The 25,453-nt window shown below is 46.7% G+C and overlaps 1 protein-coding gene across 1 annotated transcript in view; it reads right to left on the reverse strand.

The window, feature by feature from the left end:
* Window positions 1-4,807: 4,807 nt before the first annotated feature.
* Window positions 4,808-25,453, reverse strand: part of CHP2 (calcineurin like EF-hand protein 2) — a 108,409-nt gene continuing 87,763 nt past the window's right edge. Inside the window, exons 2-8 of the mRNA XM_060172811.1 lie at window positions 7,433-7,509; window positions 6,455-6,527; window positions 6,269-6,349; window positions 6,008-6,138; window positions 5,814-5,875; window positions 5,136-5,258; window positions 4,808-4,951 (exon numbers count right to left, since the gene is read on the reverse strand). Of these exons, the coding sequence (XP_060028794.1) occupies window positions 4,898-4,951; window positions 5,136-5,258; window positions 5,814-5,875; window positions 6,008-6,138; window positions 6,269-6,349; window positions 6,455-6,527; window positions 7,433-7,499 (591 nt within the window). The 5' untranslated portion in view covers window positions 7,500-7,509 and the 3' untranslated portion in view covers window positions 4,808-4,897. The remainder of the gene's footprint in view (window positions 4,952-5,135; window positions 5,259-5,813; window positions 5,876-6,007; window positions 6,139-6,268; window positions 6,350-6,454; window positions 6,528-7,432; window positions 7,510-25,453) is intronic.

Genomic DNA, 25,453 nt, shown 5'->3' on the forward strand with positions numbered 1-25,453 from the left:
GAAGCTTCACAAGAGGTGTAGCAGGTCAGCAGGTGTCTCTGTCTCTCCCTCTCTGTCTCCCTCCCCCTCTCAATTTCTCTCTGTCCTAATAAAATAGAAAAGGAGGAGGAGGAGGAGGAGGAGGAAGAAGAGAATCCAATCCACCCAGAGGGAAGCAGAGCTGAGAATGAAAGCAATCGTTTCTCACGAGATCCTTGGGCCTTTGGAACTCTGCCTGGTTTACCTTTGGACTTGTCGGCAGCTTGGTGGACCAATAAATTCTTACTCTTTCATCATCTGGTGAATATCTGGAAGAACCCTACTAATACAGACCAAGTTTACAGATGGGGCCAAGGAGCCACAGCTGAAGCAAAGCAGGACGGGACAAGACAGAGCAATCCCACCACGAAGCTGCTGTTCTCTGTCTCTTTCACAGACAATAGAAACTGAGGCATTAAAGGGTTAAGATCCTCCCCTGGGGGGGGGGGGGCTGGATGGTGTTGCACCCAGGAAAGTGAACAGCTTACAGGACCCCAGTTCAAGCCCCTGGTCTCCACCTGCAGAGGGAGGGAACTTCACAAGCAGTGAAGCAGGTCTGCAGGTGTCTCCCTCTCTCTCCCTCTCTCTCTCTCCCTTCCTTCTCAATTTCTCTCCATCTCTCTCCAAAAAAGAAAGATGTGGGGAAGCCCACCAAGAGTGGTAGATATATTCCTTGTGCAGGCACTGAGCTTCAGTGATAACCCTGGTGGCAATAAAAAAATTTTTTAAATAGAGGGAAAAAATGAAAAGATAAATGGGGGAGTTCCTCACCTAAGGAATGAAAGTCTCAAATCAATCTGAAGCCTAACAAAACTCCAGAACTCAAGCTACTTTAAACTAAACCACATGGGAGCCGGGTAATAGCACAGCAGGTTAAGCATACATGAAGCAAAGCACAAGGATCGGCGTAAGGATCCCGGTTCAGGATCCTGGTTCGAGCCCCCAGCTCCCCACCTGCAGGGGAGTCGCTTCACAAGTGGTGAAGCAGGTCTGCAGGTGTCTCTCTTTCTCTCCCCCTCAATGTCTTCCCCTCCTCTCCATTTCTCTGTCCTATCCAACAGCAATCACAACAATGACAAACAAGGGCAACAAAAAGGGGGAAAATAGCCTCCAGGAGCAGTGGATTCATAATGCCAGTACTGAGCCCCAGCAATAACCCTGGAGGCAAAAAATAAATAAAATAAATAATAAAAAAATAAATAAGTAAACTAAACCACATTGGTTTTCAAAGCAGGTCTACACCGGGAATCAAGTCTGTGTATTGCCCCTCAAAACATCAAAAGTGTTAGCTGTACTGGTGCAGACTGGGTGGACTGTAGGACAGCCTAGGATTACCTTCTCTTTGAGAGTTCGGGTTCAGAATTCTTTGTGTTTTTTGTTTGCTTGTTTGTTTGTTGTTTTGTTTTGTTTTCTGCCTCCAGGGTTATTGCTGGGGCTTGGTGCCTGCACTATGAATCCACTGCTCCTAGAAGCCTTTTTTTTTTTTCCATTTTATTGACTAGGACACAGAGAAATGGAGAGAGGAGGGGAAGACAGAAAGGATGAGAAAGAGACACCTGCAGACCTGCTTCACTGCTTGTGAAGCAACCCCCTACAGGTGGGAAACCGGGAGCTCGAACTGGGATCCTTGCGCCGGTCCTTGCGCTTCGTACTATGTGCACTTAACCCACTGCGCCACCGTCCCGGCCCCCCAGGTTCAGAATCCTGAGCTAGTTTCCTGATCAGTAAAGGAGGGGCACCTGGAGCCATTGTTGCAGTCTGCTCAATGTCTGTCCTTTTGTCAGTCTTTCTACTCGTTTCTCCTTTCCGGGGTTCTCTACCTCCCTCTCAGGTAAAGTCTTGTAGCAGGAAAAGGAGGTTCCTCTGGGAGTCTCACCTTCTCTTCAAGATATGTAGATGATGGCTTTTTCTGGAAACTTCCAGACCAGCTAAAGCCCTTCCTGGCAGCCCTGGTGAACCAAGCAGGGCAACTCTGGTATCCATCCTACAATCCCCCCTCTCCAAGCAGACCCCCCCAAGCACCAAGTGAAAGCGACCTCCAGGGGGCCGGGTGGAGGTGTGTCCCATTGAACACACACATTACCATGCTGAAGGGCCTGGCTTTGAGCCTCTGCTCCCCACCTGCATGGGAGACGCTTCATGAAGCAGGTCTGCAGTTCTGCAGGTGTTTCTCTTTCTCTCTCCCTATCTATAACCCCTCCCCTCTCAATTTCCCTCTGCCCTACCCAATAAAGTAGAGGGGAAAAAATGACCTCCAGGAGCGGTGGGTTCATAGTGCTGACACTGAGCCCCAGAGATAATCCTGGTAGAAACTAAGAGAGAGAGAGAGAGAGAGAGATGGGGCCAGCTGGTAGAGCACCAGATTAATCGCATATGTTACAGGACCTGGGTTCAAGCCCCCGGTCCCCACCTACAGGGGGAAAGCTTTGTGAGTGGTGAGGCAGGGCTGCAGGTGTCTTTGTTTCTTTCCCTATTTCCCCTTCCCTCTCAATTTCTGGCTGTCTTTATCTAATAAATAAAGATAATTAAAAAAAATAATAAGAGAGAGAGAGAAAGCTTCCTCCTGCCCTTCCTAGTAAGACTGTGTCATTTACCCAGCAGGTGGTTTCCCTCTCCAAACTCAAAGTCAGAGCAGGTCTGGGGACAAAATGAGAAAGAAAAAAAGAGGAAGGAGGAGGAGAAGTGGGACTCGGATGGTAGTCCAGCGGGTTAAGCGCACGTGGCGCAAAGCACAAGGATCGGTGTTAGGATCCCAATTTGAGCCCCCGGATCCCCACCTGCAGGGGAGTTGCTTCACAAGGGGTGGGGCAGGTCTACAGGTGTCTGTCTTTCTCTCCCCCTCTCCTGTCTTCCCCTCCTCTCTCTATTTCTTTCTGTTCTATCCAATAACAACAACGATAATAACTACAATGATAAGACAACAAGGGCAACAAAAGGGAATAAATAAAGATTTTTTAAAAAGGAGGAGAAGTAAACAAAAGAATGGTGATCATAGGGGCAGGGGAGGGTTAGAGAGAGGGGTGTAGGGGTAAAGTTCAAGTCGTTTAAGACAGGTGCCATAAAACTGCTCTATGAGAGTACCTGCAGATTACAGCAAGGCAGCCTGCACTTGCCAAGTTTGAAGTGAGAGGCCAGGTGGTGACACAGTTGGTTAAGTGAGTGTATTTCCATGCACAAGGACCCAGGTTCAAGCCCCTGACCCCCGCCAATAGGGGAGAAGCTTCATAAGTGGTGAATCAGGGCTACAGGTGTCTCTGTCTCTCTCCTCCTCTCTATCTTCCCCGCCCCCTCAATTTCTCTTTGTTCTAGCAAATAAAATAAATAAACGGGAGAGGGGGCAGATGGCGGCTCACTTGGTTGAGTGCATATGTTACAATGTGCAAGGACCTGGGTTCGATTCCCTGGTCCCCACCTACAGGGGGAAAGCTTTGCAAGTGGTGAAGCAGGGCTGCAGGTGGCTCTCTGTCTCTTTCCCTATCTCCCTCGTCCCTCTCGATTTCTGGCTCTCTATCCAATAAATATAATAATAAAATTTTTAAAAAAGATAAAAGAGGAAGTCGGGCAGTAGTGCAGCGGGTTAAGCGCACGTGGCACAAGGACCGACATAAGGATCTCAGTTCGAGCCCCCAGCTCCCCTCCTGCAGGGGAGTCGCTTCACAGGCGGTGAAGCAGGTCTGCAGGTGTCTGTCTTTCTCTCCCCCTCTCTGACTTCCCCTCCTCTCTCCATTCCTCTCTGTCCTATCCAACAATGATGACATCAATAACAACAACAGTAATAACTACAACAATAAAAAACAACAAGGGCAACAAAAGGGAATAAATAAATAAATATTTTTAAAATTAAAAGAAAGAAAAGTTTGAAGTGGTTAAATTTCATGTTCAATGTTCTTCACACACATGCAAAACAGACCCAAAATAGCCTAAGGAAAAAAAAAAAGGAAAATATTGGAGAGGCTAGATACATGTTTACTACCTTGACAACAGCAACAGTGCAGGTAATGCAAGTGTTTACATGTGTCCAGCCGCTTCAAGCTTCAAGCTAAAAACATTCACAATATTCACAGTGCCCCTAGTTTAAGTGTCAACTAGGCCTCTTGAAAGATCAAAAAGCTGGAGGCCAACTAGTGGCACACCTGGTTGCACACATTACAGTGCATAAGGACCTGGGTTCAAGCCCCCATTCCCACCTGCAGGGGGTAAGCTTCACAGAAGGTGAAAACAGTGCTGCAGGTGCCTCTCTCCCTTTTTTTTAATATTTATTTATTTCCTTTTGTTGCCCTTGTTTTATTGTTGTAGTTGTTCTTGTTGTCCTCGTTGTTGGATAGGACAGAGAGAAATGGAGAGAGATGGGAAGACAAAGAGGGAGAGAGAAAGACAGACACCTGCAGACCTGCTTCACCACCTGTGAAGCGAATCCCTTGCAGGTGGGGAGCCGGGGGCTCGAACCAAGATCCTCACGCCGGTCCTTGCACTTTGCGCCACATACGCTTAACCCACTGCGCTACCACCCAGCTCCCATGTCTCTCTCCCTTTTAATCCAACCCCCCCTCTCAATTTCTCTCTGTCTCTATCCAAAATAAATTAAAAAGAAGAATAAGAAAGATCAAAAAGCAGTGGTGCACATAGCAACAGAGGGTGAAGGGTTTGAACAACCAGCCTTTCCCACTGGGCAAGCCCTGCCTGGTACCCTTGCCAGTGCCTCTGGTATGAATAGTCCCCTAGATGCCAAGTTCCCAGCACGCCATCGCTGAAAGCCAACGGGAAGAATGAGAGCATGACAGCAACCACAGTCTGAAAAATAAACAGTTTATTGGGGTCCTGCCTCCACAGGGCAGAGGGGGAATCCAGGAAGAGCCGGCCTGTGTGCACGAAGCAGCCGTCACTTCAGAATCCGGATGCTCATTTTCTGCTCTATGTTCATCTTCTCTAAGGACTGGGGGACGGGCAGGGAACATTCAGGAACCTGGATCCTCTTCAGCTTCTCTCCTCCTCCCACCCCCAAGGGCCCACCATTCCCAGGGAAGCCCTCTCTCACTCTACCTCTTCCCTCAAACGTCCCTTCTCACGGCCATCTGTCTTTGGGACTCCCACTCTCAAGACTCTCAAGGCTGCCTGACCTTGGCGAACTCGTGGAAGGACACAGCCCCATCTCCGTCCTCGTCGGCCTCCTGCACAGTGCGGTCGGTGATGCTTTCCAGCTGCTCCTCTGTCACCTGGACCCCGACCATCAGCCTGAGCACCTGGGAGGCGGGGAGAGAAGAGAGGAGGAGTCACGAATCACGGCACCCAGGACACCTGGGGCAGTTCATGACCCAGATCTCAGTCCATCCCCCACCTCAACTCCATCGCTTCTCTGAATCAGGTAGCGGTCCCTCAGTCATTTCACAGGACCATCTGTCTTCAGGCACAGCTGCATCAAGGGGTTCTAACTCCCCTCACCGGTTGTTGAGGGGAGTTGGGGGAACATCCTATGTCTTACAGGATGGTTAGTAGCTGATGGGACCCCCTAGCTACTGCATGTCCCCTCCCCTTGCAGGCTATGATACTCTGAAACATCTCTAGAGAGGGATGCTGTGATCCTGGGGGGGGGGGTACAGCACCCCCAGATGAGAACCACCCCCTACCACTTCCCAGTTATTCAACCACCTTTCAGCATTTCTAGCCAAGCAGAGGCAACCACCACCCACCCATCTCCCATCTCTCCCATCTCCTACAACTATCCCAGCAGCCCCCGCGGCCCGCACATACACACACCCTGCACCCCACACCTCCTCCTGCCCCCGGTCCCTTCCCACCTGTAACATCTCCTGCCTGGAGATCTTCCCATCTCTGTCCAGATCGTAGAGCTGAAATGCAACTGGAGGGGCCCAGAGGGAGGGAGACAGGAAGGTGGGTTTGGGGCGGTTTGCCCCTTTCCCCCCCCCCCCCAGGGTCAGCCTCTCACTGGTGTCTCACTCTGGGGGATGGGGTGGGGGCTCCACAGACTCACAGCGAAGCTTATTCATCCTGCTGTTGAGGGGTTCGGGCTCCTTGGGGTCCTGGTTGCCTGTGTCTTCTTCCTCTATGGGTCGGAAATGAGCCAGGACCCGGACAAAGCCTGCGAAATCGACTTTCAGATTCCTGGGAGGAAAGGGAGTTGTGGGGTGAGGCGGGGTGTCAAATGGAGTCTCTAGTCAGTGTCCTTCATCCCCCTCTCCCATATCCCCCCTCATATGTTGTGCCCCCCACGCCACCCCACCCCAGGCCTCACCCATCTGGAAAGAAGCTGTCGATGATGCGGTCTCCCAGGGGGTTCACAGCCAGTGCCCCGATCTGTTCGAGGTCGGTGCGGCTGCAAGGTCAAAGTTCAAAGGTTGAAAGACTGAGGCAGAAGGTGCAGGGTCAAGGGGGGGTGAAATCTGAAGGGAAGATGGAGACTGAGGTGGGGGCCCCTCACCTCAGGTAACCCTTCTTGTTCTGGTCCAGAGTCCGGAACCGGCGGTAGAGACGGAGCAGGCTGGCCTGGGAGACTGAGAGGAAAGGAGGGAAAGGGGGTGGGGGAGAAGGGGGAGGGGAGAAAAGGGGGAAGGAGGGAAGGTGGAGGAAGCTGTTCCAGGAGCAAACCGGGGAAGTAGGGAGCCAGGGATGAATGGGGGCTGCTGGCTGACCAGGGCTCCAAGGCCATCCCCCCATCCCCATCCTGCCTCCAGCTCTGGTCAGGGTTGGGGCAGGAGGCGCCCCCAGTCTGAGGAACTTAGACTCTCCTCGCCCACCCCTAGACCCACACCTAGACTGACCTCCAGCCCCCCAGGGAAGGCCCCCAGCCCCCTCCAAGCCTCTATGCCCAGGCTAGGCCCCTAAGCCAACCCTGAGGTCCACCGCCCCCAATGCCAGAGCAGACCCCAAACCTTCTTCAGACCCTCAAGTTCTAACTTGAGGCCCCCAGCCCCTTCCCAGACAGCACCTCCCTTCCCTGGCTAGTCCCCAGCCCCTCCGGAGTCTCCCAAACCTGGGGTGGCCCCCAGCCCCTCCCTAATGCCCCCCACCATCAATACCTGGCTAGTCCCCAGCCCCTCCCCAGTCTCTCATGGCTAGACTAGCCCCCAACCCTTCTCCAGCCCCCCATGACTGAGCCATCCTGTCCTTCCCCAGCCACCACCCCTTACCTAGTTAGGCCCCTCTCCCAAAGACCCCACTCCCCTCTTGCTAGCCCCCAGCCTCTTTGGCCCCCAGTCCCTTTCCTGCCCCCACACACACACACACCTGTTCCCAGCCCCTCCGCCCTGCCCCTCCGCAGTCCGCTCCCCTCCTAGGCTTGGGCTGGTCCCTAGTCTCTGCCTAGGCAGCTCCCCACAACCTGAAAAGCCCCCCCCCCACTCCTGGGCCGGCCCCAGCCCCTCCCCAGCCACCCCCCTCCACCCTCCAGCCCACTCACAGCCCGTCTCCCGCCTGATGTCGTCCAGGTCGGGGATGGTGGCGGTGTGGGAGCTCCCGGAGCCCATGGCCGAGCTGCAGCGCGACCCGGGACCCAGGCGATCCCTCCGCCCACCCCCAGGCACCGCCCGGGGGCCCCAGGGCCGAAGGCCACAGGCTGGGCGGGCAGCCAGGGCGCGAACCCCGGCTGCCTCACCTCCCACCAGCTGCAGAGAACAATGCCCAGGGCAGCAGGGCAGGGGCGGGGAGCAGAGACTGGGGAGGAGTCTAGGAGGTCACCCCTCCTGGGGGCCCTGCCTCGTGGGAGCCAGGCCAAGGGAAAAGGGGTGTCTGGGGCAGGGGAGCTGACCCCTGTCCCAGAATGGAGGCTGCACCCCAGGTGGAAAGGCCTGGCAGGACCTCCCCTCCCCAGGGGTGAAGTGGGACAGGGGCTCCAGACCAAAGACTGGAGGAGGGAGAGCACTGGGATGGGAGTCCCAGCTCTGGCCAAATCCCTGTAGCTTGGTCTCTGCTGAGTCCAAATAGTGCCATTGTTTAAGAGTGTGTGTAGGTGGGGAATAGCTCAGCAGGTAGAGCGCAGATGTTACCCCTCTCTGGGACCAGGGTTTGAGCCCCACCACCACCATAGGGGGGCATCATGTGAAGGGAAAGATTTCATGAGAAGTGCAGTAGTGTTGGGATGTCTCTGCTTCTCTGTCTCTCACAGAGAGAAAGAACTTTGTTGACAGCAGTAATCATGCACATGGGGAGCCCCAAAATAAACCCTGAACGGGGGGGAGGGGGGGAAGGAATCTCCATGACACCAGCGAGTTCCCGACATGTTGAGGAGGGGGTGTCAAACCCAGGCCTCAAGTATGTGAGCCTTGTGCTATGTCTCCAGTTCCCATGTTTTAGGTAAAAATAACAAAACAAAACAAATTTTAAAAAGCTATCTTTTTTGGGGGGGGGGGAGGTGATTTTTTAAATATTTATTTTATTTATTTATTCCCCTTCTGTTGCCTTTGTTGTTTTTTATTGTATTTATTATTGATGTCGTCATTGTTGGATAGGACAGAGAGAAATGGAGAGAGGAGGGGAAGACAGAGAGGGGTAGAGAGAGACACCTGCAGACCTGCTTCACTACTTGTGAAGCGACTACCTGCAGGTGGGGAACCAGAGGCTCCAACAGGGATCCTTGCGCTTTCCGCCACGAGCACTTAGCCACATGTGTTTAACCCCCTGAGCTACCAGCCAACTCCCTTGGGTCTATTTTCGCTTTTGAGTTTTGAAGCTACATGAAAGGTTCCAGCCATGCTTGGTGGATTGAGGCTGGGATCCAATGGGGGTGGGGGGGAATGGACATCCCAGAATAGCCAGGACAATATAGAATTCTTGGGCAACTCAGTAACAGAAAGATAATCTCTCTCTCTCCCTCTCTCTCTCTCTCTCTCTCTCTCTCTCTTCTTTCTTTCTTTGTAATAGAGCTCTGCTCATGTTTGGCTTAGGACAGTGCTAGGGAACAACTATATGCCACCAAGTTAGAGAACCTGGAAGAAATGAATGATTTCCTAGATACCTACCAACTTCCAAAACTAAGTAAAGAGGAAGTGGATAATATGAACAGGCCCATCACAGCTAATGAAATTGAAACAGTTATCAAAAATCTCCCCAAAAATAAAAGTCCTGGACCAGATGGTTTTACAAATGAATTCTACAAAACTTTCAAAGAAGAACTAATACCTCTACTTTTAAAAGTCTTCCAGAAGATTGAAGACACTGGAATACTCCCTGCCAGCTTCTATGAAGCCAACATCACCCTGATACCAAAAGCAGACAGGGACACAACCAAAAAAGAAAACTACAGACCAATATCTCTGATGAACATAGATGCGAAAATATTGAACAAAATTCTAGCCAACCGGATACAGCAGTATATCAAAAAGATTGTTCATCATGACCAAGTGGGGTTTATCCCAGGCATGCAAGGTTGGTTTAATATACGTAAATCAATCAATGTGATCCACCACATCAACAAAAGCAAGACCAAAAACCACATGGTCATATCAATAGATGCAGAGAAAGCCTTTGACAAAATACAACATCCCTTTATGATCAAAACACTACAAAAAATAGGAATAGATGGAAAATTCCTGAAGATAGTGGAGTCTATATATAGCAAACCTACAGCCAACATCATACTCAATGGTGAAAAACTGGAAGCATTTCCCCTCAGATCAGGTACTAGACAGGGCTGCCCACTATCACCATTACTATTCAACATAGTGTTGGAAGTTCTTGCCATAGCAATCAGGCAGGAGCAAGGAATTAAAGGAATACAGATTGGAAGAGAAGAAGTCAAACTCTCCTTATTTGCAGATGACATGATAGTATACATGGAAAAACCTAAGGAATCTAGCAAGAAGCTTTTGGAAATCATCAGGCAATACAGTAATGTGTCAGGCTATAAAATTAACATTCAAAAGTCAGTGGCATTCCTCTATGCAAACACTAAGTTAGAAGAAATTGAAATCCAGAAATCAGTTCCTTTTTCTATAGCAACAAAAACAATAAAATATCTAGGAATAAACCTAACCAAAGAAGTGAAAGACTTGTATACTGAAAATTATGAGTCACTACTCAAAGAAATTGAAAAAGACACAAAGAAGTGGAAAGATATTCCATGCTCATGGGTTGGAAGAATTAACATCATCAAAATGAATATATTACCCAGAGCCATCTACAAATTTAATGCTATCCCCATCAAGATCCCAAGCACATTTTTTAGGAGAATAGAACAAATGCTACAAATGTTTATCTGGAACCAGAAAAGACCTAGAATTGCCAAAACAATCTTGAGAAAAAAGAACAGAACCGGAGGCATCACACTGCCAGATCTCAAACTATATTATAGGGCCATTGTCATCAAAACTGCTTGGTACTGGAACATGAACAGACACACTGACCAGTGGAATAGAATTGAGAGCCCAGAAATGAGGCCCCACACCTATGGACATCTAATCTTTGACAAAGGGGCCCAGACTATTACATGGGGAAACCAGAGTCTCTTCAACAAATGGTGTTGGAAACAATGGGTTGAAACATGCAGAAGAATGAAGCTGAATCACTGTATTTCACCAAATACAAAAGTAAATTCCAAGTGGATCAAGGACTTGGATGTTAGACCACAAACTATCAGATACTTAGAGGAAAATATTGGAAGAACTTTTTTCCGCATAAATTTTAAAGACATTTTCAATGAAACGAATCCAATTACAAGGAAGACTAAGGCAAGTATAAACCTATGGGACTACATCAAATTAAAAAGCTTCTTCACAGCAAAAGAAACCACTACACAAACCAAGAGACCCCTCACAGAATGGGAGAAGATCTTTACATGCCATACATCAGATAAGAGTTTAATAACCAACATATATAAAGAGCTTGCCAGACTCAACAACAAGACAACAAATAACCCCATCCAAAAATGGGGGGAGGAATTGGACAGAATATTCACCACAGAAGAGATCCAAAAGGCCGAGAAACACATGAAAAAATGCTCCAAGTCTCTGATTGTCAGAGAAATGCAAATCAAGACAACAATGAGATATCACTTCACTCCTGTGAGAATGTCACACATCAGAAAAGGTAACAGCAGCAAATGCTGGAGAGGGTGTGGGGTCAAAGGAACCCTCCTGCACTGCTGGTGGGAATGGCAATTGGTCCAACCTCTGTGGAGAACAGTCTGGAGAACTCTCAGAAGGCTAGAAATGGACCTACCCTATGACCCTGCAATTCCCCTCCTGGGGATATATCCTAAGGAACCCAACACATCCATCCAAAAAGATCTGTGTACACATATGTTCTTGGCAGCACAATTTGTAATAGCCAAAACCTGGAAGCAACCCAGGTGTCCAACAACAGATGAGTGGCTGAGCAAGTTGTGGTATATATACACAATGGAATACTACTCAGCTGTAAAAAATGGTGACTTCACCGTTTTCAGCCGATCTTGGATGGACCTTGAAAAAATCATGTTGAGTGAAATAAGTCAGAAACAGAAGGATGAATATGGGATGATCTCACTCTCAGGCCGAAGTTGAAAAACAAGATTAGAAAAGAAAACACAAGTCGAACCTGAAATGGAATTGGAGTATTACACCAAAGTAAAAGACTCTGGGGTGGGTGGGTGGGTGGGTGGGGAGAATACCGGTCCATGAAAAATGATGAATGAAATAGTGGGGGTTGTATTGCTAAATGGGAATCTGGGGAATGTTATGCATGTAAAAAAAAAAAAAAGAAGTAGAAACGCAAAGCAGAAATTGACTGAGTTTGGAGTATGGCACCAAAGTAAGAAAGCAGAAGTATACTAGAGTTTGCAGTGAGTACCTCCCTAATACTTCCTCTCCACTTTTCCAAGCTTTGGGTCTATGATTGCTCAACAATTTGTTTGGCTTTGTATGTTAACTCTCTTTTCAGTCACCAGGTTCCAGGTGTCATCAGGATGCCGGCCAGACTTCCCTGGATTGAAGACACCACCAATGTGTCCTGGAGCTCAGCTTCCCCAGAGACCCACCCTACTAGGGAAAGAGAGAGGCAGACTGGGAGTATGGACCGACCAGTCAACGCCCATGTTCAGCGAGGAAGCAATTACAGAAGCCAGACCTTCTACCTTCTGCAACCCTCAATGACCCTGGGTCCATGCTCCCAGAGGGATAGAGAATGGGAAAGCTATCGGGGGAGGGGGTGGGATATGGAGATTGGGCAGTGGGAATTGTGTGGAGTTGTACCCCTCCTACCCTATGGTTTTGTTAATTAATCCTTTCTTAAATAAAAAAAAATAATAAAAAAAAATAAAAAGGACAGTGCTAGGGCTTGAACTTGGGGCCTCTGGTGCCTCAGGCTTAAGAGTCTGTGGTATTCTAGATGGTGCTCTCTCCCTGCCCAAGACATCACTTTTTTTTTTTTTGCCTCCAGGGTTATCGCTGGGACTCAAATCCACTAATTCTAGAGACTACTTTTTTCCTTTTGTTGCCCTTGTTGTTTATCAGTGTTCTTATTGCTGTCATTGTTGGATAGGACAGAGAGAAACTGGGGGAGGAGGGGAGACAGAGAGGGGGAGACAAAGATAGACACCTGCAGACCTGCTTTACCACTTGTGAAGCGACCCCTCCTGCAGGTTGGGAGCTGGGAGCTCAAACCAGGATCCTTGAGCTGTTCCTTACACTTTGTGCCATGTGCACTTAAACCGCTGCACCACTGCCCAGCCCCCAAGACATCAAAATTTTAAAATGAGCAAAAGTACTTTTCTCCAGAGCATAAGTATAAATGGCCAATAAGCACATAAAAAGGAGACTTAGGGAGTCGGGCGGTGGCGCAGCGGGTTAAGCGCAGGTGGCACAAAGCACAAGGACCGGCGGAAGGATCCCGGTTCAAGCCCCCGGCTCCCACCTGCAGGGGAGTCTCTTCACAAGCGGTGAAGTAGGTCTGCAGGTGTCTGTCTTTCTCTCCCCCTCTCTGTCTTCCCCTCCTCTCAATTTCTCTCTGTCCTATCCAACAACAATGACATCAATAACAACAACGTTAAACAACAAGGGCAACAATAGGGAAAAAAATAAATATTTTTAAAAAAGACTTAACTTCCTTCATCATCAAAAGAAATATAAATAAAATCACAGTGAGATGTCACTTCACACACACACGAATAGTGAGCAATAATGGAAATAAAAGCAGAAAATAAAAAGTCTGGCTGAGGATGTAGAGAAATAGGAGTCCTCATCCACCACTGGTAGATATGTAAACAAGAGGGCTGGGGAGACAGCATAATGGTTCTGCAAAACCTTTCATTCCAGAGGCACCAAAGGTCCCCAGTTCTATCCCCAACTTCAGCAAAAAGCCAGAGCTGAACAGTGTTCTCATGAATGAAAGAAAGGAAGGGAGGGAGGGAGCAAGGGCAGGAGGGAGGAAGAAAGAGAGAGAAGGAGAGACGGAGAGAGGGAGGAGTGGGGGGGATTACCGTTATGATAATCCTGAGCATAATCATTATGCAATAATACCTTCGTGCCTGAGGCTCCTAAGTCCCCTGGTTCCCTCCCTCACTCCACCATAAGCCAGAGCTGTGCAGCACTCTTGTCAGTCTCTAACAAAAACAAACAAAATATTGGGAGGGCGGGCGGTGGCACACATATCACAACGCTCAAGCACAGGGATTGGAGCCCCTGGTCCCCACCTGCGGGGGGGGGGGGGGGGGGGGGGGCGGCGGGAAGCTTTGTAAATGGTGAAGCAGAGCACAGGTGTCTCTCTGTCTCTATTCCTCTTCGTACCCCCTTTTCTTCTTGTTTCTGGCTCTCTCTATCCGACAAAAAAAAAATAAAGATAATTTTATTAAAGGACTTTAAAATAAAAGAATCTTTAGAAAACATTCACTTTGTTTACTCTAAGTTTCATGGGTTTTGGATTTGATTAAATTAAATATTGATTCTATAGTACTCTAAGCTGGGAAGTAGATTGTTGTTCAGTGACAAAATAAAATAATTTGTTTTTCTCTGTTGTTTACAACAATACTCAGCTTAAATATTTATTCTGGTAATGTGATTTAAATTGGACATTTTCATCAATGCAACTGAATGTGTAAGGAGCTATTTCAACCATACTAACTGAATTGGCAGTATACTTTTTACACTGGACTTTTCTCTAGTTGTACATAAAGACTATGTAAGTACTTATTTACGAGTATAAGAAAGGATAGGCATATTTTCTTTAACTGAATGAACTTGAATATTGATTTATATAACCTGGTTTGACAAAATTAATACATAACTTCAGTATGAAATCTTTTTCAAAACTATTTTCTTAACCAAACATTTATTTCATTAGACTACATTCAACACTGTCTCTGGTGTAATTTTAAAAGTAATTGCTTGTAACCTCACTTTACTAATCTGTCTATTATCTTCCCTAATAATGCATTAATTAATTAATCAAGTCTTCATGTTTTTATAAATACTCTTTGTAAAAGCTTGTCAGAAAATTCCAGATAATACTATTATCATGAGTGTCAAGATCTTTTTTTTTTTTAATTTTATTTATTTATTCCCTTTTGTTGCCCTTGTTGTTTTATTGTTGTAGTTATTATTGTTGTTGTCATCGTTGTTGGATAGGACAGAGAGAAATGGAGAGAGGAGGGGAAGACAGAGAGGAGGAGGGAAAGATAGACACCTGCAGACCTGCTTCACCGCCTGTGAAGCGACTCCCCTGCAGGTGGGGAGCCGGGGTTCGAACCGGGATCCTTATGCCGGTCCTTGTGCTTTGCGCCACCTGCGCTTAACCCGCTGCGCTACAGCCCGACTCCCGTCAAGATCTTTTTTTTAGAAACTTTAAAAAAAAAATTTTTCCCTTTTGTTGCCCTTTTTGTTTATCATGATCGTTGTTGTTATTATTGTTGTTCACAAGAGCTTTTGTATATGGATGAAAAAGGTTTTTTATATTTATTTATTTATTTGTTCCCTTTTGTTGCCCTTGTTTTATTGTTGTAGTTATTATTGTTGTTATTGATGCGTCATTGTTGGATAGGACAGAGAGACATGGAGAGAGGAGGGGAAGACAGAGAGAGGAAGAGAAAGATAGACACCTGCAGACCTGCTTCACTGCCTGTGAAGTGATGCCCCTGCAGGTGGGGAACCAGGGGCTTGAACCGGGTCTTACGCCGGTCCTTGCGCTTTGCGCCACGTGTGTTTAACCCGCCGCGATACCACTCAGCTCCTGAAACCGTTGTGTTTTTTTTGTTGTTGTTTGTTTGTTTTTTTCCCTCCAGGGTTATTGCTGGGCTCGGTGCCTGCACCATGAATCCACCGCTCCTGGAGGCCATTTTTCCCCCTTTTTGTTGCCCTAGTTGTTGCAGCCTCGTTGCGGTTATTACTGCCACTGTTGGCGTTGCTTTGTTGTTGGATAGGACAGAGAGAAACGGAGAGAGGAGGGGAAGACAGAGGGAGAGGGGAGAGAAAGACAGACACCTGCAGACCTGCTTTACCGCCTGTGAAGCGACTCCCCTGCAGGTGGGGAGCCGGGGGCTCGAACCGGGATCCTTACGCCGGTCCTTGTGCTTTGCGCCACGTGCGCTTAACCCGCTGCGCTACAGCCCGACTCCCGAAACCGTTGTTTTTACCAGGTACTGTTGCATGATTGAAAGTTACATGGAATTAACATAACTGATTACAATTTATTTGTAATTTGTTAACTCTTGTACATATCGTTAAAATAAATTTTCAAAAAATAAAGAAAAGGAAAGGAAAAGAAAGAAAGGAAGAAGGAGCAAAGGAAAGAAACGAAGCAAGACGTGACTTATCCATACAGTGAAATATTATTTCATCATTAAAACAATGAAGTGCACAAGAGCAACAAAAGTGAATAAATAATAAATAAATATTTTTTTAAAATAATGAAGTACTGCTATGAACCTTGAGTGGCCCAAGAGATGGGGAAGTGGTCAGAGTACTAGACTTAAAAGCATGAGGTCCCAAGTTCAATCCCTGGTATTACATGTGTCAGTAATATTCTCTTCAATTTGCTCTCTCTTTCCTCCTCCTCCACCCACTCCGCACTCACTAATAAACTCACAGATATTTTTGAAAGACTGGAACTTGAAAAGTAAGTAAAATAAAATGGTCCCCGAAGTCCACATATGCCAAGCATCCAGGGTGCTGGCTCAGAGGCAGGGCACAAGGCTTGCAAGCCTGAAGCCCCAGGTTCAATCCCTGGCACCATATATACTGAAGTCTATACTGATCTCTCTCTCTCTGTGTGTGTGTGTGTGTGTGTGTGTGTGTCTCTCTTCCTTGCTCACAAAGCTGAATAAACACATCATTAAAAATCAGATCTCTCAAGCTTACAAAAAAGCTGCGACTCATGGGGAAAGTCCAAAACTGCTTTGAACATACTTCTGATTCATAATTTATTTCCACGGGATAAACTCAAGTCTGATCTTCTGCTCATCTGTGCTGACTGGCTTTGTTCTATGAGCCAGGAATATTCTTTGAGGAGTGTGTGTGGGGGGGGGAATTTTAGCTGAAGGATGTGGAGCTTATTTTTAAGAGGATGAAGAAGTTCTAGAATTGACTGCAGCGACAGTGGTGCGTGATTTTGACAATGGCTAGATACATGGAATTGTACGCCTTAACTTTGCGAATTTCACATGAGTGGACATAATTCCTTACTCATGATAACATGTGTGCTCGACTGGGTATACCACCACCCTGCCCCTATACCCCTGAAGTCTTATAATGTTGTAAAACTCTTTTAAATCACTGATAAAAATTAAAAAGTGCGGGAGTCGGGTGGTGGCGCAGCAGGTTAAGCACATGTGGTGCGAAGCAAGGACCAGCATAAGGATCCCGGTTTGAAAGGATCCCAGTTCCCAAAGAGACCCTGCCAGGCACACACAGCTAACTAGCAAATCTCACACAGATCAGCCAGTAACCCCTCCCTCTGCAGGAGCCTGTGAAAGGCAAGGAATCTAGCACATTCTCTGCAAATGCCATGTGAGCATGAAAGGGAAGCGTGTGTGTGTGTGTGTGTGTGTGTGTGTGTGTATGTTTCCAACTTTGTGCAATAAAGCACATATCAAACTGAAAATATATGTCACACAAAGAGGTCATGAAAAGAATGATGTGTACCCTTTGCTGGATAACATTCATCTCATGACAGAAACTATTTATTTATTTATTTATTTATTGCCTCCAGGGTTATTGCTGGGGCTCAGTGCCTGCACCACGAACCCACTGCTCCTGGAGGCTATTTTTTTTCCCTTTTGTTGCCCTTGTTGTTTTATCATTGTTGTGGTTTTATCATTACTGTTGTTGTTACTGATATTGTTGCTGTTGGATAGGACAGAGAGAAATCAAGAGAGGAGGGGAAGACAGAGGGGGAGAGAAAGACAGACACCTGCAGATCTGCTTCACTGCTTGTGAAGCAACCCCCCTGCAGGTGAAGAGCCGGGGGCTTGAACCGGGATCCTTACGCTGGTCTTTGTACTTCACGCGATGTGTGCTTAACCTGCTGCACTACCGTCCCACCCCCTATTTTATTTATTTTAATGAGAGTTACACAAAGCTTTCTTTTCAGGGTGAGAGCCCTGCTCAACTCTGACAGACTATGGTGCTGGGAACTGAGTCTGAAACTTTGGAGCCTCAGGTATGAAAGGTTTTTGTTTTTTTTTTTTTGCAGAACCATTGTGCTGTCTCCCTAGCCCCACAAAATCATTGAAACCGTTGTGTTTCCTCTTTGGGGCTATAATAGGATCCAAGTAAGTTAAACACACTTGATGCTCCGCTAATGGATTAGAAACTAAACACAAGTCTCCTTTCTCATAAGAAACGGCATACAGTGTCTTCACTTAGCTGAGTTCATGCTTTGAAATGTTAGGAAATGAGGTGATGAAATTAACCCCACTAGCAAGGCATTTAAAAGCCAAGTCTCCAGCTCTACATTGGCCTTATGAAGATAAGTGCAAATCAATACTACATGGAGGCCTCACTTTCCATGCTTGAGACTGGAAAATTCCAAGAGCCGTTAAGTGCACTGTGGGTGAGACCACAGATGAATCAGTAACGATGCTCATTATTGATGACACGTGCGAGTCTGTGTACTGGTCTACCTCTGTGGACATTCCCCGGGCACTAGCTACCAAAATGACAAATGTGTGTGTTCCGGAATCGGTCATTCAGCTTCTAGGAATTCACCCCAGGATACACATGCAGGCTGACTTGGAAAGTGGTGTGGACACAAGGTTAATGACAAGTCATTGTTTTTGCCAGCAAAAAAAAAAAAAAATCTGGAAGCCACCCAAGTATCTATCAGGTTAAATACAGAACAGAACAGAGAAACACAATGAAGCCAGGAAGAAAGAAAGGCAAAAGAGAATAGAAGGGAAAGAAAGAGAGGAAGGGGGGTGGGACTCGGGTGGTAGCGTAGAGGGTTAAGCACACATGGTGTGAAGTGCAAGGATCGGGTGTAAGGGTCCTGGTTCAAAGCCCCGGCTCCCCACCTGCAGGGAGGTCGCCTCACAAGCAGTGAAGCAGGTCTGCAGGTGTCTGTCTCTCTCTACCCCTCTCTGTCTTCCCCTCCTCTCTCAGTTTCTCTCTGTCCTATTCAGCCACAACGAAATCAATAACAACAATAGTAATAACCACAATGATGATAAAACAACAAGGACAACAAATGAGAAAATAAATAAATATTTAAAAAAGGAAGAGAAAATACATCCTACAAACTGATATGGAGACATATCCAAGATAAATCAAGGGGCACAAAGGGAGTCACAGAACAGAATATTTCATAAGTACACTAGTTTTTAAAAGTTCATCATTTTTAAAAGTTTTAATTATCTATTTTATTATCTTTATATTTTTTATTATCTTTCAATTGAGAGAGTAGGAGGAGATAGGGAGGGAGAGAGACAGAGAGACACCTGCAGCCCTGCTTCATCACTGCAAATCTTTGCCCCTGCAGGTGGCAACGGGAGCTTGAACCCAGGTCCTTGCTCATTGTAACATGTGTGCTTAACCAGGTGTGCGACCACCTGGGCTCAAGGTTTATTTATTTATTTATTATTATATTTATTTATTTATTCTCTTTTGTTGCCCTTGTTTTATTATTGTCGTCATTATGGGATAGGACAGAGAGAAATGGAGAGAGGAGGGAAGACAGAGAAGGGGGAGAGAAAGACAGACACCTGCAGACCTGCTTCACCTCGAGTCAGGAGCTCGAACCAGGATCCTTCCGCCGGTCCTTGCGCTTTGCACCATGTGTGCTTAACCCACTGGGCTACCACCCAACTCCAAAACACTGCAAGTTTAAAGACTTAAAATTTAACTTAAAGTTTAAAATTTATCTTTGTCTACTTGATGGAGACAGCCAGATATCAAGAGGAGAGATGGAGACAGTTGCCTCACCACTCATGAAACTTCCCCCCTGCAGCTGAGGACTGGAGGCTTGAACCTGAGTCCTTGTGCACTGTAACATGTGCACTCAACCAGGTGCACTACCACCTGGCCCCTGAACTGACTTTTTAAAATGCCTTTTTTGCTATTTATTATTATTGAGGGGGTTAATGCTTTCCAGTGCAATCACTGACACCTGATACTATTTCATTATGTAATAGGTCCCCAAAGTTTTCTTCCTTTCTCTCTTTTTATTTATTTATTTTTATGATTTTTTAAATATTTATTTATTCCCTTTTTTGCCCTTGTTTTATTGTTGCTGTAGTTATTATTTTTATTGTTGTTGATGTCATCATTGTTGGATAGGACAAAGAGAAATAGAGAGAGGAGGGAAAGACAAAGGGGGAGAGAAAGACAGACACCTGCAGACCTGCTTCACTGCTTGTGAAGCGACTCCCCTGCAGGTGGGGAGCCGGGGGCTTGAACTGGGACCCTTCCACAGGTCCTTGCGCTTTGCACCACCAGTGCTTAACCTGCTACGCTACTGCCCGACTCCCCCCCCCCCTTTTTTTTTAACAGAGCACTGCTCAGCTCTGGCTTATAGTGGTGCAGGGATTGAACCTGGGACTTTGGAGCCTCAGGCATGAGATTGTCTTTGCATAACCATTATGCTGTCTACCCATGCCCAGCCTCCAGAGTTTTCTTCCTATCCTCCCTCCCCAGAGCCCTTTGCTTTGGTGCTTTAATATTAGTATTATTTCCCCCCTTTTGTTGTTGTAGCCTTGTTGTGGTTATTATTGTTATTGTTGATGTCGTTCATTGTTGGATAGCACAGAGAGAAATGGAGAGAGGAGGGGAAGACAGAGAGGGGGAGAGAAAGACAGACACCTGCAGACCTGCTTCACCGCCTGTGAAGTGACTCCCCTGCAGGTGGGGAGCCGGGGATCCTTACACTGGTGCTTGCACTTTGGGCCATGTATGCCTAACTGACTGCAACATCACCCAGCCCCCTATAAAGAAGTTTTTTTTTTTTGCCTCCAGGGTTATCATTGGGTTATCAGTGCCAGCACTATGAATCCACCGCTCCTGGAGGCTATTTTGCCCATTTTGTTGTCCTTGTTGTTGCCCTTGTGGTTGTTACTGTTATTGTGGTTATAGTTGTTGTTGTTGGATAGGACAGAGAGAAATCAGGAGAAGAGGGGAAGACAGAGAAGGAGAGAAAGATAGACACCTGCAGACCTGCTTCACCGCTTGTGAAGTGACTCCCCTGCAGGTGAGGAGCTGGGGGCTCAAACTGGGATCCTTATGCCGGTCCTTGCACTTTGCGCCACATGCGCTTAACCCACTGCGCTACCACCCAGCCCTCAATAATGCCAGGTTCCCCCCCAAAGTAAAGACACACTATGTGATGCATTGATAGAAAACTCTACTCAGGGGGCCGGGTGGTGGCGCACCTGGTTGAGCGCATATGTTACAATGTGCAAGGATCTGGATTCAAGCCCCCAGTCCCCACCTGCAGGGGGAAAGCTTCACAAGTGGTGAAGCAGGGCTGCAGGTGTCTTTCTGTCTCTCTACCTCCTCCTTCCTCTCAATTTCTGACGGTCTCTATCCAATAAATAAATAAATATAATAAAGAAAAAAAATTTAAAAAAAATTCTACTCAGGGACTAGGGGAACCAACATAATGGTTCTGCAGAAGATATTTTTTTTCCTTTTTACCAGAGCACTGCTCAACTCCGGTTTATGGTGGTGCAAGGGATTGAACCTGGGACTTTGGAGCCTAAGGCATGAGAGTCTCTTTGCATATGTTATCTACCCCTACCCCTGCCCCTGCAGAAGACTTTCATGCCTGAGGCTCTGAAGTCCTAGGTTCAGGCCCTAGCACCACCATCAGACTCTGGTCTTTCTGTGTATCTCTTTCCATTAAAATAAATATAATAAAAATAAATAAATAAGTGAAAACTCTCCTCAGTGCCCTCAGTCAACTAGAGAGAAAAAGCAGCCCAGAGGCAGCCAGGGCAGGGCTAGAGCCCCGGATCAGAATCTCAGTTACACAGGGTCACAGGGAAGCAGTCAGGTGTAATGGGTGTGTGTGCTATCTAGACTGTGTGGCGGTTTCATGGATGTAGACAAGGGCCTTATCAGACTGGGCGGTTTTTACATGTGCATTTTATTGTCAACTACACCTCAGTAAACCTTTTTTAAAAGTTAATTTTGAGGGGGGCTGGGCAGTAGCGCAACAGGTTAAGCAAACATGGAGCGAAGTGCAAGGACCAGTGTAAGAACCCCAGTTCGAGCCCCTGGCTCCCCATTTGCAGGGAGGTCGCTTCACAAGCGGTGAAGCAGGTCTGCAGGTGTCTATCTTCCCATCCTCTCTCAATTTCTCTCTGTCCTATACGACAACAATAAACAATAAGGGCAACAAAAGGGAAAAAATAGCCTTCAGGAGCAATGGATTAGTAGTGCAGGCACTGAACCCCTGGAGGCCAAAAAAAAAAAAGTTAATTTTGGTCAGAGAGGTAACTCAGTGTAGGACTTGCACGTATGAAGCCCTGGGTTCAAACCTTAGCATTCTGGGTGCCCTCTCTTTTCTCTTTCTCTCTCTCTCTCTCTCTCTCTCTCAGCACTTCTCAGCTCTGCTCAATCCTCAGTGCTGGGGATTGAACGTAGAACCTTGAAGCCTCAGACATGGAAGGCTCTTTGTAGAACCATTATGCTGTCTCCCCAGCCCTCTGTCTTTCTCTAAAGATAAATGTCTTTAAAGAGTTGAGTTCGGGGCCGGGTGGTGGCGCACCTGGTTGAGTGCACGTTACAATGCGCAAGGACCTGGGTTTGAGCTCCAGTCCCCACCTGCTGGGGAGAAGCTTCGCAGGTGGTGAAGCAGGGCTGCAGGTGTCTCTGTCTCTCACCCTCTCTGTCTCTCCCTTCCCTCTCGATTTCTGACTGTCTCTATCCAATCAATAAATAAAGATAATAAATTTTTTTTAAAAAAAGAGTTGATTTCACCATATTTCTCTCCTCTAAATTCCATTATTGTCCTATTTTAATACATGTAATAGCAGGAAAGGGCTGATACATAACTTACCAATAACTTAGGATGCATTTGAGGATATGTGTTTCAAAACTCTCCTTGAGAGATGCCTGAGAAGTACTGGGTGAATCTCAGCACCAAGCCACACATTTAATCCCTACCCTCTACTGCCCCCTGCTGGACATAGGTTTCGCTTGCAAGCACCTTTCTCTAGACTTGATTATTCCTTGTTGTAGCAAGGGCTTCACTGCTACAGGCTGACTTTTTTCGGATAAAATTGTTGGTATAGGGCTGGTGGAATAACTCATTTGGACAGTGCACTGCTTTTCCATGTGCAAGACCCAAAATCGAGACCATGGAAGAGAGCTTTGGTGCTGTAGACTCAGTCTTTCTCTCCCTCTCCCTCTCCCCCTTCCCCTCCTCTTCCCCTTCCCTCTCTCTCCTCCCCCCCCACCCCCCCCCCCCCCGCCTCTGTCGCTATATAAAAATAAACAAAGAGAGGGTCAGGCGGCAGCGCAGCCGGTTAAGCACACATGGCGCGAAGTGCAAGGACCCGCGCAAGGATCGCAAGGATCCCAGTTCCAGCCCCAGGCTCCCCACCTGCAGGAGGGTCGCTTCACAGGAGGTGAAGCGGATCTACAGGTGTCCTCCTGTCTGTCTCCCCATCTCTCTCGATTTCTCTCTGTTCTATCCAACAACAACAACAGCAATGACAACAATAACGACAACAACAAGCGCAACAACAACAACAACAAAAATGGGGAAAATGGCCTCCAGGAGCAGTAGATTTGTAGTGCAGGCACTGAGCCCCAGCAATAACCCTGGAGGCAAAAAAATAAAAATAAACAAATAAAAGTTATTTTATAAGAAAGAAAGAGAAAAAGAAAAAAGAACAGAAGAAAGAAAGAAAGAAAGAAAGAAAGAAAGAAAGAAAGAAAGAAAGAAGACATCATAGCACTGAAGCGTCCCCCAGTGAGGTGGGGAACAGGCCTGAACATGGGTCACCCACAGACAAAGCAGACACCCTCCTAGGTGAGCTATCTTGTCACCCAGGCTCAAGGTTTTAAGGAGGAAAGAGAAATGTTCAGGCAAAGGAATTTTTATCAAAGGTCTACTTAGAACCCAATGATATATACACACACACACACATTCTACACTCTACCACACCAGCCTCAGGGAGATAAGAGAAAATATATTTAAAGGAATGAAGAGAAAAAAGAAAAGGGGGGAAAAAAAAGGGAAAGATCTGACCAGAGTCTGAACTTCAAAACCCTTCCATCTAGGAGCGAGGGGGTCAGATTTGGGGTCCCCTAGAAGATCACATTCTCTTCCCTCCTTTCTCAAGGAAACTGAGTCACAACCAAAACTCTTGTCAGCCAGAAGGGCAAGAAAACTTAACTCTTCTAGAATAAAACTAGGCTCTAGAATAGACCTTACTTAAGACCAGAGGCAGGGTCTTTTGTTGTCCTTGTTGTTGTAGTTACCATTGTTGTTATTGATGTCGTTGTTGGATAGGACAGAGAGAAGTGGAGAGAGGAGGGGAAGGCAGAAAGGGAGAGAGAAAGACAGACACCTGCAGACCTGCTTCACCGCTTGTGAAAGGATTCCCCTGCAGGTGGGGAGCCGGGGACTCAAACCAGGATCCTTAGGCCAGTCCTTGCATTTTGCACCACCTACGATTAACCCACTGTGCTACCGCCCGACTCCAGCAATCTTTGGTTTTATACATCACCTGCAAATCTGGAAAACACTGGAGAAAGTCAGGCATTGCCTTGCTTATCTGAGGTAGAAGAGGAAAAAGGAAAGACACTCCGAAGTAATAATAGGTGTGATGTGTGACTTAGAAAGGAAATTGTTGTGATCCCAACAGGAGTTTGGGACTCTTAGCATACGAATGACGTCAGCCTGAGGCGGGACACACAGAGAAGGGGATATATAAAAAGCACAGACTTGGAGCAGGTCGTTCTTTTTGTCTGCTGCTGCTTCTCCTGGTCAGAAGCATCTCGATGGAAGTGCTCCAGGTATCCGCCATGGCTACTCCTCCTGGGAACTGAACACATGTGACTGTGCTAGTGGGTGAACCTTTTTTTTTTTTAATATTTATTTATTCATTTATTTATTTATTCCCTTTTGTTGCCCTTGTTGTTTTATTATTGTTGTTGATGTCATTGTTGTTGGATAGGACAGAGAGAAATGGAGAGAAGAGGGGAAGACAGAGAGGGGGAGAGAAGGACAGACACCTGCAGACCTGCTTCACCGCCTGTGAAGTGACTCGCCTGCAGGTGGGGAGCCGGGGGCTTGAACTGGGATCCTTATGCCAGTCCTTGCACTTGGCACCACATGCGCTTAACCTGCTGCGCTACCGCCAGTAAACTCTTAAGCCACGAGCGACATATACCTCAGCTGATAATTGTTTATCTTACGTGACTAAACTTTTGATAACTATACTCAAACTTTATGAACCTAGTGTACTCTTAACCCCTGATGATAAGTGCTTATTTTGCAATTACCTGTTTCACCCTAATAAACCTTGTGTTGTTTAAACCCGTTCCCAGCTCCCTGCTGTGAATCCTTTCACGCACCACAGCTCCCCAAACACCCTTTTTAAGTAAAATTACAACAGAAATGAAGGTAGGATGGTAGAAGTGAATAAAAATGGGTAGATATATATAAAGACAGATAGATATAGGTATATGGGAATAGAGAAACAGGCATAAATAGATACAGGTATAGAGAGATAAACTAACAGATAGATGATAGGTAGATAGATCCGCATAGACATGTAATCAGCCCGTATCTATGACCTTGGGAGAACTATTGCAGTTCCCACTGGAGAAGGATTGGGACACAGAACTCTAGTGGTGAGAACAGTGTAGAATTATACCCATATTATCTGATGATTTTGTGACTCAATATGAAATCACAAATCAAAATTTTCTTAAAAAAAAAAAAAGAAAGAAAGAAAGGTATGAGGTCCATTCAAAAATTTGCACCTAGTGGTCCAGGTGGTGGCGCAGTGGATAAAACATTGGGTTCTCAACCATGAGGTCCTGAGTTCGATCCCCGCCAGCACATGTAC

Source organism: Erinaceus europaeus, chromosome 15 (genome assembly GCF_950295315.1).
Source record: "Erinaceus europaeus chromosome 15, mEriEur2.1, whole genome shotgun sequence".
NCBI lineage: Eukaryota > Metazoa > Chordata > Mammalia > Eulipotyphla > Erinaceidae > Erinaceus > Erinaceus europaeus.